Below are 21,630 nucleotides of genomic sequence, written 5' to 3' on the forward strand. Positions count from 1 at the left end.
TTTTAAATCACCCAAATAATGATGACTTTCCATGAGTAAACTTGTTTCAACATAAAAGCAGGTTGCCAGAGTGTTAATCATATTGAAGCATGATTGTGAAGACTGCAAGAAAAGAATCACAAGAAAAGATTTATCAATGATGTCTGATTTTATTGCAGTGAAGCATTCCAGTTATGGATTCAAGCAAAAAAGGAAAAATGCTATTGATTGTGAGAGTGTCTACTGCAATACAAGCTTGATACGATGCACTGCAATAAGAGGATGCCAATCTGACATTAACGTAAGCAACGGCTGCTGTATCGATAGTGGAATACTATCATGATGATCACCTATGTATCACAGCAAGGATCACAACACCAATCCATTGTCATTAGATTGTAATTGTTTATTGTATGGTAATTCAAAGATTATGATATATACTACTAAAATAAAGTTAAGGTCCACCTGATTCTTTCATATTGCTTATTTTTAATTGGCCATGTCGATAAACTGTAGTTATACACTTACTTACATCAATTATTTGAAAGAATCAGATGGTCCTCAACTTCTTTTAGAAAGATCATAAACACATTCTGGTATCTTCTCTGAATTGAGAATTTTCTTGGGTTAGTCCTTTCAGGATAAATCCCTAATAAATCAATGCATCATATCATAACCTGTATCGCAATACAGAGTAACTAAAGCAGTGTAGGATCAATGCTGTATCATCATAGTAGCACATCCTTTTCCTCTGAAATATTGATTTTGAAGAACAAAAGGATATAGCATCAATTCCGAAACTGTCTACCATGTTTTACAGTGACAAAAAATCTGGTTTGTCATTCCAGAAATAATTAATATCCTGAAGTTCAAAAATCAATATTTATCACATGAACCATGAATTTAGCAAGCATGAAGAATGGATAGGCAGGAAGTAGGCAATCAAGTGATTCAATGGATGAAATTTCAAATAATAAGAACCCTGCCTATATCATGTATATTTTCATGTGTGAGTGAGACAGTGAGTGAATATGGTTTTACACCGCTTTTTTAGCAATTCCAGCAACATCACGGCAGGGGACACCAGAAATGAGCTTCACTCATTGTACCCATGTGAGGAATTGAACCAGGGCCTTCGGTCTGACGAGCAAATACTTTGTCCACTGGGCTAACCTTAATTATTATTATTATATTGTTGTTGTTTGTTGTTTAACGCCGCACTCAGCAATATTCCAGATATTACGCAGTCTGTAAATAATCGAGTCTGGGCCAGACAATCCAGTGATTGACATCAAGAGCATCGATCCACACAATTGGGATCGATGACATTCATCAACCATGTCAGCCAGCCTGATCATACGATCCTGTTAGTCGCCTCTAACCATGACCTAATTAAGGCGTATCAGCCTTGACCATGTATGATAATAACAAATCTGCAGAGACAGGAGGACATTATTACACTGCAAGTTAATTAATAATACAGATCATGTTTTGTCCCAGACATTGAAAAAGTTTGATAACTTTCATTACAATTTCTAACAGTTTTGCTCCATTCTTAAATTATGCAGATACTGTGCCAAAGAAGGTCCCTTATCCTTCTGTCTCCTTTGCTATTCCAGTTGGTATATTATATTAGTTCATGTCATACTATGTTTATGCCACGAGTGTCTAAATTCCGTTATTTCATGAGTGAGAGCGAGGGAAATACAGGAATTTAGGCACGAGTGGCGTAAACATACTATGACATGAACGCGAAATTACTGTCTGATATATTACCAAAGAAGATATCTACATTCAGAGACAGAATTTAGTGTTTACCTTTAAGTGTAAGTCGTTTACCTTTAAGTCGTAACAACAGCTGAACTACAATTTGTAGAATGACGTCAACAATCTTCAGGTACGACGTCGTTTCTATTGTGACATCATTCCCACCCCACGTCACAATGAGATTCATGTGACATCAACAATGCCGTCTGGATGACGGAAACAATACACTGTTGTCTGGCGACATGATATGACCCTAGGACACATATGATTTTTATGAACCCCGATATGTTTGCCCTCGAAGTTCACATTCTGCTTTCCATTTCCCAACAAAGATCATTACATAATGATGTGTATGACCTACTTGTTGCCATGGTTACAACTAATGATATTCATAATGCAAACCATGGTAATGACTAGAGAATTGCATCAGGTATTTCCGTATGGGCATCACAAGTATTGAGATAAACTAGAAATGACACTTCAGTTTGGGATGGAGTTTGCAAACATGAAACAAAAAGGCCTACTGTTGATCACTTTAAATAAATACTGATAAATGCGTTTCTAAACATGCAAATTATACTTAATACTTAATTCAGTTTAAAGACAGGAACTTCAAGGGAGAAAACCTCTTAATGCATGTAAACCTTTACAAAATATATTTCCAGTATAATCCGCTCCAAACCTGTACGTTATACAGCTACAGAATGCTTCATGCAAACAAAATTAGCAACATACAAAACATTTCCAAAGCAGGCAGCTTACAAGTGAGTTATTAGGAATATACTGATGGAAACGACTAAGGGAACAATGAAAAATATACGCAAAAAAGCTTTACTGTCAGTACATTCGAAATAGCAAGTATACAAATCCAACATGTCGGAATCAAATGTTGAGATGTGTTTGTGTGCATTGTTTCCAACGCATTCTGGTGGACAAGGCTGGGAACCCATGATAGCATATTCATTTCAATCAGTATATAACATGATATATATCCTATAACAACCTGCTTGAGTGTCAAGTAGTCCACTACACAGCATGTGTACAACTTCTCACACTTAACATGAAACACAACAGCAAAACATAACTAGGGAGTTCTCTGGACCTTGTGTCATGATGCCAATTTCATGATAACGATATGTCAAATAATCATAGTAAAAAGGGCAGTGCAAAAACTGAAAAATTCAGGAAACAATTGCAGGCATATCATTGATTAGGAGCAGCTAATGATTCAAAACAAATGTCTTACTCAAGTTACTGTGACAATTAAAAAATAAAATTCTGTTAAAAATGTCCATAGCAATCAATTCTTATGATCTAATAACCATAACTGATATTTGATACTCCAATAATTTCCGTGGTTTAAAATTGTGAAGAACCAGTAAGTATTGTAATTAAGAATTGCACAACAATTTGTTATTGGCAGATCTATTCAACTGAGATCGATGCCACTGCACTTGTATAAATAGGTTGTTATTTTGGCTTTAAAAGTTTAGTTGAAAAAGTTTTTCGCAACACAATAATGGGATGATTAGCCAGTAAAACATTGCTTCGGAACCAAAAATGTTTTATTTTAAATGAAAGGGTGATGATCAGAATGCAAGCAGCAGAAGAGACATAAATTTATGTGATTTAATCATGATATTTGGTTACAACCGTAACATAATTCATTTCAGCTTAACTTGCTTAAGACAACAAAAAATATAATGTAAACATAAATATCTAGAATATTGAAACATATATACAATGAAGCAATCCCACATTAAAGTGGTTTTACAATATACACAGCTTGTCTTCATTATGTCTGGGCATGAGAGATGATATCTTAAGCTTGACACAGTCATTAATACAGAACAATGTCTCACTGAACAATGCGAATAAAGTTAATGTTTAAAGGTTGGATTCCTATGAATAAGTTAGCTATGGTCCAAACACTCCAAGTAAACTCACACGCATACATACATGACTTATGACAATAACTTATAACATTGGATGAACCATTAACAGGTGGACGAGTACAGAGTTATCTCCCCTTGTGTCTCAATTGCAGCTTCCCAAAGCTATGTTGTGCAAGCATAAGTGGCTTAGCAGTTCAAAATTTATTCAGCGCGTTCACAATTGATTTCATAAATCTTTGCTAGCAGCAGCATCAAAAGTAAAGAAATAACATTTCTAGACCCTGTCTACGAAGTATCAAAAGACAAAATCATTGAGACTCGATAAACACATAATAGCTAAAATTATTCACAATTTCTGACTGAAATACTCCAGCATTGCCCTAGGTAGAAAGATCATTAATATGAAATTTTGCTCTATCTTCCATTACTAAATACTTTCAAAGATAATTACCTTAAGGTTTATAAGCTGAAACACTAGATACAACTGAATCTCAGCAATCACTTTCACCTTGGTCAAAGTTATATTAAGTGGTCTTCACTTGAACTCCAACTCAGCCTGTTTTTGGTTGCTTCTTTTGCCTCCCACATCAATGTCTAGATAATATGTAAATCCAGCAGCACTTTCATAAACATGAAAGTGCCTTCATGCAAGATCTTTTATCCTCAAGAACTAAAAATATTTCCTTTCAGCAAATTTTGCTTACATGACTGTGACACAAGGGGAACTTATCACTAACATTTCATAAATGGCAGTTTTAACAAATGTTGATATGTTGAAAAACATATCACAACAAAAGTAGCACTTGTATGATTTGTTTCCACTCATTCCTGTAGTCCAGTGGGCTGTAATGTCCGAGGGAAAATGCCGATGGCTCGCGACACTTTGTCTGCCACCCAGACAGGAAGGAGTGGGTATATGTTCAACATGATGTCGGCGCCAGTGCCGCAGGGGTAGCGCTCTCGGGGACGCTTTGATAAAAGTCCGCTACGCATGCAGCGTGTGACAGGGGTCAGGTCGGCAGGGTATCGCTGAGCTGATGCCAGAATATGAGAATATGTGGAGTAAAGATAATCTTGCCCATATGTGTCACGAGTCTTTTCGTCTAGAGAATTCCAAACTTCATCTCTCCGGCTCTTGATAACATGTTCCTGCATGTTACCTGGGGGAAAATAGAAATAGTCCTGAATGGCGGACATACATAGGTTGATCTAACTATTTACATGGGGAATTCCAATAAATACTATCACCACCAATATCTTCAAACATTCTAACCTAGCAGACAAAGAGAAAGTGGGCGTCGGCACAAATGCTGAAGACTGCCTCCATGGCCTAGTGGTAGAGTGAAAGGTCCTGGTTCGATCCCTGGCCATGTCATACCAAAACATGTTAAAAGATGGTACTTGCTGTTACCCTGTCTGGCGCTCGGAAAAAAAGGGCTAAAACAAGGACAGGTCAGTTCTTGAGTCAGTATACTGTGTCTGAGTGGGGTATTAATGTTGTACTGCAGCATGGTATCTCAACCTTAAAACCCATTCTGTCAGATACACTTGAAAATACTCTTGGGACTATAAATTGAAATGGAGACAACTGGGAATTTGGCACATCCAGTTCGACACATCTGGGTTAACATAGTGATAAATATATATTGAATGTACTCTGGGAGTGGACTGTGACAGTATTGGCCATCTGGTTCAGTTTGTTTGTTAGTTTGTTGTTTAACGTTGAACTTAGAATTATTCCATCTGAATGATGGTGATCTGTAAATATTCGAATCTGGACCAGACAATCCAGTGATCAATATTGTGGGCAACGATCCACACCATTGGGGTATGAGGACAGGCCATCAACCAAGTCACCGAGTCTGACCACCCGGTCCATTTGGTCGCCTGATCTGCATGTCTTGCTTGGGACCTATTTTGACCCAGGAATCCCACATAGACAAGAGCATAGCTCTATACTACAGGCATCACCATTCCCTTAGAACATCAGAATGTCCCTGTCTCAGGGACCGTGAAGATTCCGGGGTAGAAGAGCTCTTCAACAACCTAAAAGCCGTAAAAAGCAACTATGCTTGTCGAAAGTGGCGACTCATGAGATTAGGTGGTCAGACTCGCTGACTTGGTTGATGCATGTCATCGCATCCCAACTATGTGGTTCGATGTTCATTTTGTCAATCACTGGATTGTCTGGTCCAGACTCAAATATTTACAGACCGCTGTCATATAGCTTGACTATTGCTGAGAGCAGCGGTAAAAAAACATACAAATAAACTTAGCAAGGACTTCACCGGCCATTCTGAACAAGATGTTAATTAGTAAAACTAACTCAACTACACTTCATTATGCAAAATTCCAGAGAAATTATACATCAACCATAACATGATACACTTGATATGCACAAACCTGTGAAAAATCCTGTGGGTTCTATAATAGCCACATGGACCCCCCACTTCCTCATCTCTTGACGTAGTGTGTCAGAGTATGCCACCAGCGCATGTTTGGACATACTGTAGGCACCGTTACCTTCCATGGAGATGCGACCTGAAGCAAAAAATAGGGGACTGTAAGATGGCAGGAAACTAAAACTGGACTCAGCACAACACAGTATTAGCAGTCTATGATAAAAACAGGGGACTGTAAGATGACAGGAAACTAAAACTGGACTCAGCACAACACAGTATTAGCAGTCTATGATAAAAACAGGGGACTGTAAGATGACAAGAAACTAAAACTGGACTCAGCACAACACAGCATTAGCAGTCTATGATAAAAACAGGGGACTGTAAGATGACAGGAAACTAAAACTGGACTCAGCATAACACAGCATTAGCAGTCTATGATAAAAACAGGGGACTGTAAGATGACAGGAAACTAAAACTGGACTCAGCACAACACAGCATTAGCAGTCTATGATAAAAACAGGGGACTGTAAGATGACAGGAAACTAAAACTGGACTCAGCACAACACAGTATTAGCAGTCTATGATAAAAACAGGGGACTGTAAGATGGCAGGAAACTAAAACTGGACTCAGCACAACACAGTATTAGCAGTCTATGATAAAAATAGGGGACTGTAAGATGGCAGGAAACTAAAACTGGACTCAGCACAACACAGTATTAGCAGTCTATGATAAAAACAGGGGACTGTAAGATGGCAGGAAACTAAAACTGGACTCAGCATAACACAGCATTAGCAGTCTATGATAAAAACTTTCGAGATTATTTCCCCCAACATGCTTCTTAGCATCATTTTTAGTAGAATTTAGTGTTATTATTAGCTGAGCTTACTAGACCTAGTAGAATTTAGTGTTATTATTAGCTGAGCTTACTTGACCTAGTAGAATTTTACTTGTCTGGCAGCGGCCAAGTGGCTAAAGAATTAGATGCAGACTGATTTAGTGTCAAGGACATTAGTGTCCAGGATTTTAAGAAACTAGAAATATAGGGATAACAACAGGCATTTGCAGGAGATTAGATCAACACTGGATTAAGTAATGTTGGTATTATATTAATACATGTATTTTGATGCATTCAATAAGTTGAAAAAAATTCCAGCCATATAACCATGATCACGTTGGATTGTGAACTTGTCTACGCTAGTAACAAAGGTTGCCACAGGATCCCCACAGGGTAGAGACAGAAAGTCACACTAGCCTCTTGGCCCGAAGCAGTTTGCCGAATGGGGTATCTGGAGGGCTAGTATATTACGGTAGCATCATTCAGGCTAGAGTTCAGTGTGTTTGTTACTTAATCTTTACCACGGTGCAGAGCTCCAGATAACTTTTTGAGCATTTGAGTTTTTACTCTAGGGATTGGGTAATTAGACTTTTCATTGGGTAACCAAAATGTTTTTACTCATCTCTTCATCACTCTATTGGGTTTTTCCCAAAATTAGTGAATATTTTAAGATTTGAAACAAATGAAATAATGTTTTAGATGAACAATGATGTATATAACTGTTCCAAAAATAGAGGCTTGACTCGGAAAGTAAATTAGCTCATAATTGTCTTTTGGAAATCAGCTCCTTTGTACGCTTGCTGAAAAAACTTCATTGGGTATTTACGCATGCTGTTTTCATGCATTTGAGTTTTTCATTTAATGCATGCATTTATGTACGCAAGTTAATTGAAAGTTATTGGGTTTTGAATATATATTATTATTTTAGGGGGTGGGGTGGGGGGGTGAAAGGATTTTACGCAAATGCGCTGCTTATCTGTACCTCTGACGATGGTCTGTAAATAATAAACACAATCCAGTGACAGACACCATGAGCATCGATCAGTATTCTAGCTAGTAAACATGTAACGTTCCAGGTCTATTTCTAGTAACATAGTTAGGTTAAGATGAGATTAACAGTGCACAGTCACATACAAATTCTAGTTTAAAATGAACACATGTTGCATCCACATTAATAGAAACTGATTTGTGTATGTGTGAAGGACACCATGTGTTCATTGCAACAGCTGGTTATTAGCTGTGAGCTATCTGTGTTACAGCTGATAGGATCATCCCACGTTAAGTGCAGTCATCACTGACACCAAGCTATTCCATTAAAAGGGCATATCAGATTGGATGCTTTTGAACATGTTGAAATGTTCTACCAAACTATTGTTAAAAAACTTGCTTTATGAAAACTCCAACTCCCACACATCAAAATATGAACATAACCTATATGAAAAGCAGTGTATATTTCAAACTATCGCTATCAACATAAATCAATTATATAGAATACTATAATAAAAAGTCTTTGAAAGTTTCTCTAAAAATCTTCAAAACACAATAAATTAAGATTTACATCCAGACGAAAAAAAAAATAGTAATTTGAAACTGGAATATTTTCCTGATCTTACCATGCTTACTAGACCAAACTAAATTTTACTAGACACTCGTTTCAGTGTAGTAGCTAAGTCGCAGACTGCTACTTTCTTGTACTTTTATGCCAGCTGAAGAAGTGGATAGTGAAAATATACAAACCAAGTAAGCTTGAAACGTTGACAATACGTCCTTTTGCTTGTCGGATCATAGGAAGAACAGATTTTGTTACTCGGACAGCACCAAATAAATTGACATCCATCACACGCCGTATAACCTTTTCTGAGGTCATCTCAAGTTCGGAGAAGTACCACACCCCAGCATTGTTGACCACTCCCCAGAGACCTGGAACAACAACCACAGTAAAACATACACTCGCAATCATCATGTACATGTGCAGGGCTAGACATATGTCAGCAAGACATCTCCATCTCCAGGTAGCAACTGCCATTTTCTTTCTGTGTTGACATGGTGCCTGATGCATGGAATCATGAGACAATGGCACTGTGACATTTCCATGATTATCTCAACTTCTCATAAGACATATTTCCATACTATTGCTCCAGTCTTTCGGGCAAACACATTACCTGAAAGTAAGACAGGAATCTAAACATGCTAAACATGCTAAAGAAATAACATAATTAGAAATCTATTCTATCAGCCATGACAGAGTATCTAAATGATCAATGAATCAAGACTTTATATAAAATTTTAAGATTTTGCTAAGGCCTGGTACAAAAACAGAAATATCAAGGTGGGAAAGACACCATGATCATATTCAACTAGTAAACACATTCCAGACCAGTGGTCCAGTGTCAAAATAACTAGATGATGTAGATTTGGGGGGAGAAACCAAGTAGTCCCTCAGGTTTATCACTAGTCTCGGACTAACCATGCTAACAGACTAAGTGGCATGTTTATCCCTGTCAAGCATTCAATAATTTTACAGCTACAACATATCTGTGCACTGCAACTAATTGGTTCGTAAATCCAATTCAAAATCAGGCTCTGATTGAGAAATTACAAAAATTACCCATAATTCTCAAACAAGCTCACCCGAGTGAAGATCCAAGTTTGACTTGGTCTTAATCAACCCATGCCTGTCGTTATAGGCGACTAACGGGATCTGGTGGTCAGGCTCACTGACTTGGTTGATGCATTTCATCATATCCTGATTGCATAGATCAATGCTCATGTTATCAATCACTGGATTGTCTGGACTAGACACGACTATTTTCAGACCTTCGTCATAGAGTTGGAACAATCTAAAAAAAAATCCAATCCTGTGGTATTGATGATGCAGTTTACAATGGTTTATACTGCCATGGCTGTGATACATACCTTCTTCTCCCACCTGAGTCTGGATGTAATCAGCTGCAGCTTCGATGTCCTTCTCCTTTGTCACATCCAGCTGGAGAATATGTACTCTGTAACCATGGTAACACAGGTACTCTATTACAATCATTCTACTATACTGACACAAACAACGCCAGCATGATTTGAATCATGAAGACATGTAACGATACAAATACAAGTACAGTGAAACTTCATCTTGTTTAACGAATGTCCAGATTACGATTGCAACTATATCACTTTGGCCTGCAGAAAAACATCCTTTTCAGCACGTTTTTCTCAGCTCATCGGGCTCATTTGGAGGATTTTTAAACACAGAGAGTACAACTTTCAAAGAGTGCATGTGCACCGAAACGTTTTCATGTGCCAGTCTGGATGAGCAAAACCATTAAAACAGACAATCAGCCAGGTCACACATGATCACCAACAGACTGCCCTCTCAATCAATTTTTACAAGCATTGGGTACTTGAGATCCATTCTGCTCTCAAATACTTGCAAGGATCAGCAATCATGCCACTGACAAATGACAGTACAAAATGCTATATTTATGACTTACCTCTGAGAGCATTTGTTTCTGAGCTCTATTGAACCAGGGCTGTAGCTGTCCAAACACCCTGCAAACACCCGCATGCCAATACTATCCAATTTTTTCACCAAGGCATTTCCAAACCCACTGTCACAACCTGAAACAAGTACACCCTTTTAACATGTTGAAATAGGTTTGAGTACGGTTTTACGCCACTTTAGCAAAATTCCAGCAATATAATGGCGGGAGACACCAGAAATGGGCTCCACACACTGTACCCATGTGGGGAATCAAACCCGGACCTTTGATGTCACAAGAGACTGCTCTAACCACTATGCTACATCAACGCCCCTTGAAATAGGGATGAGCATAGCCTGTACAAATGTAGCACAAAAAATTCAGTGACAGTGCTGTATTATGTGCATTGCAAGATATATTGATTTAACAGTTAAAGGGGAATTGGACATTGGCAGTCCTGGCAGGGGTAGACAGTAATTTGTCATATCCAGCCTGTCCACAGCTCATTTCAGAACATATATAAAAAAAAAACAATGCCCCACTTGCCTGACTCGTTAATATGTGGGATGGAGAGATAAAAAAACACCAGCTTCAGTTGCCCATAGACAACCTAAAATTGAGAAAACCTTTAGTCACTATTGATAAAACACTTGTAACATGTGTAACAAGTACTGAATATCATTTTCAAAAAGAGTAGACATCGCAATATGACCAGCCCAACTGATGGCAGTGCATTGTGTACTTCCTTGTTCTGATTTCGATTGCACTTAAGGATACACTCTGTGACTGGCTGATCAGCGTACCATGTAGCCCACATTGCGCAACTTATTGTAAGATTGTCATGGCAGGTCAGACTGGCTGTTCAAAACGTGAGATTTCCTTTGATTATGGCCTAGAAATGATAAATTCTTTATTCTTGGTGTGAAAAGCCATAGACATGGAAGAACTGATTCATCAACATCAAAGCAAAACTTGTGTGCAGTAAAAGAGAGGTTTAGAAGAAAACACTACTTTTGGTCATTACTCAGGGCAAATTTGACTGTTTACTTGACCAGGGAAAAGTTCACAACTTTGATATAAGGAGTGCTACATATGAAAGTTGTTGTTCTTCTGAACGCATGATTGCCTGTTAGGGTAGACATAAAGAACTTGCATGCAGACCAGATGTGAAAGGGGCGGACGGGTAGCCTTGTGGTTAAAGCATTCGCTCGTCACGCCAAAGACCCAGATTCGATTCCCGAGACGGGTACACTGTGTGGCATAAAACCAGGGATTTACCCAGGACTCTGATAATTGTAAATTCACATACTTATTTTAATGTTTGGAGTTGTGTGGCGACTGCTATTGCTACTTCAGTCGACAAAGTGAATTTTAACAGACAAATGATACCAAATCAGCCTCAATGTTGAGCCCTGCAGTGATCTTGGTGATACATATCAATTGAAAACTGTGGTTAATATGGTTAACGATCATTCAAATTAAACAGAGAAAATTTCTCAGTTTCATACAAAGCACTTTGATTACCAAATGTCCAAGTTATTCACTGCAGTTATTAGCATGAGCAGTTAGTTTTGTTTATCAACATTATTATGGTGTACATAATATTTAAAGCAAAGGGGTCTCTGGCCTAAACACCGAAATAAAAATGATTCTAATAAAAACATAATGTACACATGTTTTTAATGAAAAATTGTGAATGGTTCTTCATGGTCTCAGGTGAATCTCCAACAACATATCAAAATATGCCTCAAAGTTTAATATATTACCAAGTGGCCATAAACGTGATAAAGCTACAAATACTTTTCTCCAGGTAGCCACTGGTAAAATCAAGAAGTCCTGCCAATATTGTAGGTAGCCAAGAACGTTAACTACAAGTCACAGCATTGGAATTGTATAAACATGATAAAAGCCATGAACACTTCGTTAGCTTTTCTTTGAAAATTTTCTTTTCTTCATGTTCATAGCAACCAGTTTTGATTTACTTTCGAATGTCAAAGGCATGTATAGTTTCTCCATGTCTTTACCAGTGTTCCCGCTGGCTCTTGAAACTGACAGTTCCGGTAACTCTAAAAATTACCAGTCGCTCCTTAATTTTTGTCTCTTCCAACTTTCAACAAATAAATGAATATATGAAAATTGCATGGTGATAATTCTTTCAAAATCACTATTATTAGATCCAACTTTGCTCTTATCATCGTTTTCACTCAAAACTTTCAGTGGTATGATCGTATCTTGCTGTGCAAAGACTGAAAAGTATTTTGCCATGATGCTGTCAAGTTTACATATGTCAGAAGTTTGTAAACTCAATGCACTGCACACTAAAATTATTTAACGTAACTGAATCCCCGCAGTGCTGCATGAAGCTATCAAAACGGTAATTGTCGCAGACGATGAGTGTGGTTATTATGGTTAATTGAAAATCCGAAAAAACGGGTGATCAAGAAAACAGCACACCAACTGTCAATCAAGTTATTAATTTCTGTGTCTACTCACGTGAAGTATTCAATTTCAGTCACGACAAGTTATTTTTAAATTAGTCATTTCAGTTATTGCCAACACCCTGTGATAGTGTGCATGTGATTGCATCTCGGTTTTTTTTGTTGCTCATTTTCATCAGAAGAGAGAATTATTTATAAAAATAATTACGAAAAAAACGAGTCTTGTGAGGAATTATTAAAAACCACCTTGCTCAAATACAACTTTAGAAAAGGCATGAGGACAGTGACTAATCATGCTATTTCACACATAAACAAAATCTGACAACATGATGATGCATATTCAGTTCTATCATACCTTACGATGCGTCTGTCATTTCTTCTCCAAAATACAATTCTAAAAGTTGAACTATTTATCTGAAAATGCATAACCCTGTACATCCTGCGAAATCCAATGGCCACAGTGCTGAGGATAGGTGATGGTTTACGTTAGTTTGCAGACGACAACTTGATAAAAGCATTTCTTATTAATTGTAATGAACATAAAAATTGAATGCGATACCAAAGAACATAGAAAATGTAATTTTTTTGTAACTGAAGCAGTGTGCCTGATCATGTGGCATGATCGCAACAACTGGTACAGCTGTCCGACGTGAAATTTCTATTTCCACCGTTTAGATTCCCTATCGTCGCGTTACAAGAGAAATCTACTGAAACTTTTTCCACGGACAGAAATATAGGCAGAGGTAACTTTGTACATGGAATATTTAAAAAATAACAAGAAAAATGGCGATGACTTGTCGGTGACCAGTAGATGTATCTCAACTTAAACTGATTATGGCAGTAATATGATTGGTACTATAGTACCTCATTATCTCCAAATGTAAGTAACAGTTGACCCTGGAGGCAGATCACATCAGCAGATAGTCACATGATCTCATCTGGGAAAATTCCCATATGCGTTTCAAGGTCTTGGAAACAGATGCTAACAAGATATTTTTCTTCTCACTGATGCAAAAGGTAACTTCAATTGGCTTACCTGTGACAAATACGGCCTTGTTGCCGACGGGGAGATGACTGGCGGGTAGAATCGAGTAAACAAAGAGGCATCCTACAGCAAATGTAACTACACCTCCTGGGCCTTTCACTAGAAATTGACATAAAGGTTCTCCTAAAAATAAAACTACTAGACTCAGAAACGACCTGAACCCAAAGCGGAATTCGTTAGTCAGGAATTTCGAGAGAACTGCCATTGCAAACACCACCGTGACGCTCGAGTAAAGGACTGAGTAGACGACAATGTCGTCATGAGTAAATTCACTCGTTACGTCCATTGTCACGTAGTCATCAAGATCCATAAGGTCGCTAATTTTTCAGATTCAGTCAGATACTGTCCACATTCTGCATCTATCATCTCGCCGCCATTTTACAACAAGTGTGTGGCGCGTTGACGTTACGAGCAAGTTGATTGGCTGGAATGGGGGAGGGTTTTTGTATTTGACGTTCTTATTGGTTCAAGGGAAATTAATCCATCCCACAATTCCTAACCATTTTTAAGATGGCGGCCCCCATAGATTTCACGACAGTTTGGATGGTGTTAGGGTTATCACTGTGTTTAACACCCAACGGTATATTTGCGGTACGTTTGAACCTGTTGACGTAAACCTCACATAGTCCAACTATTCACACAGATCAAAATATCACTAAAGTTGTCGTGATCGCTGAGAAGAAAAAAGAAACTTACGACGCCGGCAGTCCTTCGAATTTCGCTCATGGTCCAGTCTTGACATATTAGTGCGTCACTTAAACAAGTGGACATATGTGCACATTCAGACATTATCCAATATCAAATGTAGAAATTAAGAAATGCGACCCATTCCACTCATTTTGTTACACCTTTATTTCAGTAATTCAAACGCGACTCATATTTTTGCCGGTTTCCATTTCAAATGTGTGTCTAGTAACTGCATGGTTTCGAAATATCCCGAGAAAATTGTCACATATAAACTTGAAAAAAAACTCAGATAAGCACAGGGGCAAGCACAGTTTCTAAAGAACGTAAGAAAATATGTGAAGGGGTTGTCACATGACTATTTATGTCACATGAACAAAAATCCAACGGCAAGCCGATAAACATTAAATTCAGTAAATGCTTAAAATCTGTCCGTCAACATGGTCACTTCGATCTTCCTGATTTTTTTTTTTTTGCACTGATCCTCACATATGCAGTCGCTTGAATGCCACATAAATGTGCATGTGAAGATATATTATGTGTGTATCTTGTTTAGCACACAAGGTAACATGATTGATAACAAACTGATTTTCTTTGAATTTGTCTCTTTATCATTGAATGATTGTTTATCATGATTATATTTTTGTGTAAATACAATATAGTGGAATCATGATCCAACTTTGAAATGCCGTGAATACATTACTTTTGATCTGTTGGCGGTTGTTTGCTGTTTAGACTACCAATAAATTCAATATTTTCTGTACTGTTTTTCCTAATTTCAGTTTGAAGATGAATTTGAAGGATCACGGACACTTACGGTGGAGCACTCATTTGACAGAGGTAACTGGATGATGTCCACTTTGTCCATTATCATGATTATTTGTCCATCCACCTACCATCTGTGTTTTGCTTTAACATCTTCAGACTGACTGAAGGAAAGTCTGAAACTTCAGGAGAATGTCTACCATCATTATAGGACTAAGGGGATGGTCGGGTTGCCTGGTGGTTAAAGTGTTTGCTCGTCACGCCGAAGACCTGGGTTAGATTCCCAACATACAATGTGTGAAGCCCATTTCTGGTGTCCCCTGCCATGATATTGCTGGAATATTCAGGGATGTGAAATCTCCGCGGAAACGCAGAAAATCGCGTTTTTTTAAACAGTAGTCCTCGGGAAAAATCATCTTCCGCTTAAAAATATAATCAAAGATTTTTTTAAAAACACTCCGAAAAATATGATCGAAAAACGGACAATCGTCGCGGATTGTCCTGTTTTCGATCAGAGCTTTCAGCAGCATAGATTTTCGGACATCATACGTTTTCTCTAACGAATACTTGCACTATAACGTGAGGTGTGGCGTCACACAGAAATTGTAAATATTCAGAGTCAGATGATGGCTTGTTTTTAAGATAAAGTTGTCTTTTAGCCTGTAAGTGAATGAGATGTGTTACAGTTGTTCATGTAATTAGTGAGAAAACTGTGAATGTTTCTTCAGCTTCAAAAAACCCATAACATGGGGATATATGTTGTACAAATGTCTTATGTTTGCAATGGAGTTTTGTTTTTTTCAACAAAAGGTAAGTAAGTACAAGGTAAGTTTTTTTCAATATGCTTCAACATGGGGAAAGGGTCAGACATTTGCACACTTGTGACAGTTGTCCTTGTGTCTGGGGGATGGGGGTTGAAGTTTATGGCAGTATTGCTCCTAGACCTGGCGGGTAGCCCGATTTTTTAAAAGTACTGATTTAACTTCGAAATTTTATTGCATCTGCCATCTTGTTTATTTGACTTATTGACTTTTGCCATTGACTTATTACATTTCTTGGTGTGAATGTTGTCCAAACTGCACGAAATTGCTTAAAATGCAATCAAATGTTTAAAAAGATTTTTTAGGGAAAACCTGCTCACGTCCCTTAATATTGCTATGAAAGGCGTAAAACCATACTCACTCACTCACTCTTTGTAAGTTATGTTTGTGGCATTAAAGGGAAAATTTCACTTTAAGTTTGAAGGTATTGAAATATGGATTGTCCTTTTCTTCGTGGATTCAAAATTTGCTTATTATGGATTATAATTTTTCTACTGGTTTTACTTTTGTTCGGCGCTAATCCCTCTGCATTGTGCGAAGTGACAATTATTGGAGGATCAAAGAATGAGAAGCCGTGTATCAAAACAAAGATATACAGTAAAGAGCAGGGGCCAAACTGACTTGTGTTTTTGCTTTGGATTAATGCATACATGGCTTGAAAGGGTGAAGCTATAACTTAATATATTATGTTTAAAAAAAAGTCCTACAAAGTATCCCATCATATAATTCAAGTAAACAAACAGGTAACAAACTTGTTCAATAATTTGTGACATTTTAGATGAACTATGACTAAACATTACTATATCCCATTTAAATTGTATTTTTAGTTCTGCTAGGCATTGTTTATGTGCAGAAATAACATGTAATACTATTATACATCAGACCTGGATTTATAACCAAATCTTAGACTGAATAATTACCCCGGACACAAGAAATGCCAAATGCAAAGCACTAGTTGCTTTATATCCTTGACACCCTCGTAGACAGGGATGAATGTTATTGAGTTGTTTTTCAAAGTCTTTGTCGGGTAATCTGAATAAAGTCATTAACTGAGCATCAAGTGAATGATGACAAACACACAGGTTTAGGGTTTTACCATGAAACATGAATGACAAGAAGGGAGTCTTGTTGTATTATATGCAATTGTTGCAAAAATAATGCATACATGATTTGATGTATTCTAACACAAATTTTGCAAGGTTATAGTTAGCATCATCTAATCAAACGCGAAGATTCAAGGGGAATCCCCTTCTCTGTCAACAAGGTGGTCAGTGAAGTTTGTTGGGTTGCTGACACTAATTGAGAATTACATCATGTAGACTATGGAGGTTGGTTTTGTTTCAGGCCCCAACCCAGTGTACACCAAGAGGGGGACTATTGTCATACACTCGCTGAAGGGAAACCGTGCTCGCTTCACACAGACGGCCCCCCTCTCTCCAGAAGAGCGGGCTCAACTCCAGGTACTCCATCATTCATGCCTGACCTGAAACTAGATAAGCCACAATATCATTATTTGAATGAGCATCTTGATGGGTTTTTCTCACTTTAGTAAGATGACTCAGAAACACCATTGAAAGTGTGGGTTAGCCTAAAATTGTAAGTGTTTACTGTGGGATAACTATGAAAGATTGGTGGGCTCGGAGTTGTATGATATGTCGGAATGGGGTATCAGGCACACATACACACTGACAGAGTTCATTCAGTACTCAAGGCCTCCAGCACATATCACAAAAGTATAGGGGCGGTTGGGTAGCCTAGCTTAGTGAGTGGTTAAAGCATTCGCTCGTCACACCAAAGACCTGGGTTCAATTCCCAACATGGTTATAAAGTGTGAAGTCCATTTCTGGTGGTCCCTGCCATGATATTGCTGGAATATTGCTAAATGCGGCGTAAAACCATACTCACTCACTCACAAAAAATATACTGGATATTCATGTTACCTTTAAATAACAAATGAACAAAACAAGCAAATGACTGTGCAATGGACTTGACTTCACTGTTATGCATGGAATAGAGAATTATTCCTTTCACTGCATTTTGGGGTTTAATTCTTTGGAAAAGTCCCCTTGGTCTAGGTTAACAATATTGACAGCAGAAGAAACACTTTTAGTCTACCAATACTTATAATGATAACATATAGCATAAATGGCAAATGTCTACAAGTCCTTATGATACCTTAACTATTGGGCAGTTTGGCAAGGACTACAGGTCTTGTGCCAGTTGCTAATGCTGACTTATCAGTGGGGTGTACATGGTGTAAAGTGGGGAACATATCAGGCAACTGATTGTCAATCAAAATGGCCAAAAGATTCTTTGCAAAATTTATAATGATATAAACATGATAAAAGAACGTCCAATCAAATATGCGTAAAATGTTTTAGAATTTTCTGATGTGATATTTGTCTCGAGAAAATGATTGATTTTGTTCAGTGAAAATCTAGAATTAACCATCGTGTGATGGGGACTTCTTTGTGGCATTGAGCTGTTATTTACATGGCCACTTGGAGAGGTGGTGGGATATGGAGGTATTATCCCAGAGTATCAGGTGTGCGGATAGCCAGGGACAGCAGAGGGTAGGATTATCTTAGCTGGGGGTCACATTGTTGTTGAGGGGATGAAAGAACCCCCCCAGTGGCAAGTTTCACAACCCACGTCAACACTTCATTGTCACTGTCATCACCCCAGTGGGAAGTGCTACAGATTATACAGATAATACTGACACATTCAAATCTAAGACAATACTTTATTATCTTTTCTTTTATTTCAATATTTGGCATAACTGATTGTGATGCTTGTTTTTATCCTCCGTCCTGAAGTGGGTCAGGGGATAAAGGAACAGAGTTCTTCTTTGTCCGTCCTTCCATCCGTCCACTTTTGAAAGGGCTCAAATATTCTTAAAAACTATTTAAGTCAGAGAAATGAAATTTTACACACTAATGTTACTTACTGGTCATGATCTCAACTGAGTTTGAAAATTGGTGTCATTAATTCATTGTTCACAGAGTTATGGCGGATACTTTGTGCATACTGCTTGAAATGTGGACAAGTATTCTAAGAAACTACTGAAGTTACTTGAATCAAAGTTTGCAAGCTTATCTCTGAGATACTTGTTTAGACTGGGTTTGATAATTGGACCGATCATATTGTTTACAGAGTTATGTCCCTTGATCCATGTTATTTTACTTGGTGCCATGTGTCTATAATGGGGTCAGGTTTTCTCAGAAACTACTGAAGTTAGCTTATCTAAGAGATACCTATCAAGACTGATTTGTTTTTACCAGAGAAGGGGCCTTTTGTTGTTATTAAAAAACAAATTTGCATCCCAAGGCACGCACTATAAAAGTCATTGTACCAAATTCTTGACAAAAACATAGAAGTCCTCTGATTATTAGGGCTGGCAAAAAAGATCGATAATCAGAATTATCATTGATGGGAAGAAATATTAACGATTATCGATATGAAAATTGTGTCATCGATAATATCTTACATAAACTATTGTGATGAAATAAAGTTTAGATGTACCAAAACAGACTTGTTATTGTCAATAATGTTAATTGCTGAAGATGGAAATTAACTGTTTTTGTTATATCTCAAATGTCCACAAAGTAATCCCTGAATATATGTGCCACCACGCACCAGTGGAGTGAAATGTGTTGATTTCTTAAGAATTTCTTTCTGCGCATTTGCTCAAAGATATTTCTCAGATATTTATCCATTATTGATCAATATTTAGTTAACTATTATCGATCCCTATGATCTGTATCGGTAGCCAGCCCTAATAATTATACTAAATTTTGAGTACAGTTCACTACACCATTTCATTTCTTTACCAATGTTTACAGGGCCCTCATATGGCCTAAAGCACCCTTGTAATTAGTAATCATGGGCCCCTTTTTTGAAGGTCAAGGTAAAACCCTATGTATTAACTCTGATTTTCTGTCTTAAATGTTTTATGTTCTTTAAAGACTATTACATGTATAATAATAAAGTAAACGATGTATATATCATGCTTGATGAACTAGAATGAAACAGAAAAGCCTCAGCATGTCTCTTGTCTATATTGAATATAATGAATGGATTCAAGGAGAATATGTTATTGAGAAACTGCACAGCATCCATAGAAGATGTACCGTATTCGATGTAATAAGCGCCCACAGCGATATTTGCTAATATATATCGGCTAGTGAACAATCCCAGTTAGCACCCCTTCCATTTGATTAATGTACACAAGACTTATTTATTCGTGTATAATACGCACTCGTGTGATATATGCCGCCTTAATTATGGGCCATTAAATTCTCGAAAATATATCTGTCGTGTATAATACGCACATACTTTTCTTTTGTATCATTTCGGGCTGTCAGCATAAACCACGAAATTTACGATCTTTCAATTCTGTTTTTTTCTCACTAAAATCATATTGTTAAAAGAGCCCCCTATTTCTAATAATTAGTAATTAGTAAATTAGTAATTTTGAGAGCGCCCTGGGCACTTATTACGTCAAATACGGTACTTACCTCTGTATGCAGATGCTGGTACAGGTGGCAGCTGGCGGCATCGCGCCATGCTCACCATGTCATCAAACATCCCCACCTTCTTCTAAGTAGATTTACCATGCGCCAATCTTGAAAAAAATAGATGTGCGTACGTTTTGTTGTTTATTCAAATAACCACAAAATGTAAGTGTAATAACTTTTACGTGACTCTCTTTTGACTAATTATTCTGTTCATGGGGAAATGTTACAAACTCATAGTGTCCTTTGTTTCCAGAATCTGGCACAAAGCAATGGCATCTACCGTGTGAGGATCCCAGTCACATCGCAGGAGGATCAGCAGACCCAGAATGAAGTGTATATCTCAACATTCACCCGAGCTGTAAGTGTCATTGGAATTGTCAAGAATAGAGTGTCATTCCAAACAGCCGTTTATTCGTTTAACACTTTCTGGGACTCAACATCGGTTCAGAGTTCAGCTTTAGAACACTTTAAACGTTGAAAATGGATGAGAATCAAACGTTAAGTTGTCGTCTGGCGGAAGCAAATGGTTCATAAGGAAAAACTAAAAGTGGGAATTGGAAAAACGAAATATTTACCTTGAATCATAGAAAAAATGAAATAAGGCAATTTGGATACTGACACTTTAAAACAGGAATCCTGTCAGAATATATTTCACCTATCTTTTTGCGGATCTGCAAGATAGATCTTCACTCATGCATTATTACTGGATAATGTCAGGGTAGACATCATTGGTCATATCCGACAAGTCCGCTGCTCATTTTCGACTAGTGGTGATGTAAAATAACTAGATTTGGGAATAAAACAATAAGTCGGTCTATATTGTTACTTGACTCGGACTAACAGACTAATGGCCATGTCTGTCCAAGAATGTCTTTAAAATTAGCTGAAGTGAGAGATCAGTATTATGTTTGTAAATGTTCCAGAAGAGTGAGTGTGGTATACTGTGTCAGAGTGAGGTAGTCATGTTAAACTGCGGCATTGAATCTCAGTGGGCTAGAACTATTAAAT

The 21,630-nt window shown here is 37.6% G+C and overlaps 2 protein-coding genes across 2 annotated transcripts in view; one reads left to right on the plus strand and one right to left on the minus strand.

The window, feature by feature from the left end:
- Nucleotides 1-527: 527 nt before the first annotated feature.
- On the minus strand, nt 528-14,204 carry LOC139462547 (retinol dehydrogenase 7-like). Its single transcript, XM_071244358.1, has 6 exons — nt 13,827-14,204; nt 10,365-10,491; nt 9,796-9,881; nt 8,617-8,799; nt 6,045-6,182; nt 528-4,801 (listed from the first exon to the last, which is right to left on the minus strand). Exons 1-6 carry the CDS (start codon nt 14,143-14,145, stop codon nt 4,464-4,466), a joined length of 1,191 nt encoding a protein of 396 aa, XP_071100459.1. The 5' UTR covers nt 14,146-14,204; the 3' UTR covers nt 528-4,463.
- A 131-nt stretch (nt 14,205-14,335) lies between these two features.
- Nucleotides 14,336-21,630, plus strand: part of LOC139462549 (ER membrane protein complex subunit 10-like) — a 48,621-nt gene continuing 41,326 nt past the window's right edge. Inside the window, exons 1-4 of the mRNA XM_071244360.1 lie at nt 14,336-14,426; nt 15,302-15,359; nt 17,450-17,565; nt 20,876-20,980. Of these exons, the coding sequence (XP_071100461.1) occupies nt 14,346-14,426; nt 15,302-15,359; nt 17,450-17,565; nt 20,876-20,980 (360 nt within the window). The 5' untranslated portion in view covers nt 14,336-14,345. The remainder of the gene's footprint in view (nt 14,427-15,301; nt 15,360-17,449; nt 17,566-20,875; nt 20,981-21,630) is intronic.

This window comes from Haliotis cracherodii, unplaced genomic scaffold (genome assembly GCF_022045235.1).
Source record: "Haliotis cracherodii isolate W230 unplaced genomic scaffold, xgHalCrac1.p SCAF_15, whole genome shotgun sequence".
NCBI lineage: Eukaryota > Metazoa > Mollusca > Gastropoda > Lepetellida > Haliotidae > Haliotis > Haliotis cracherodii.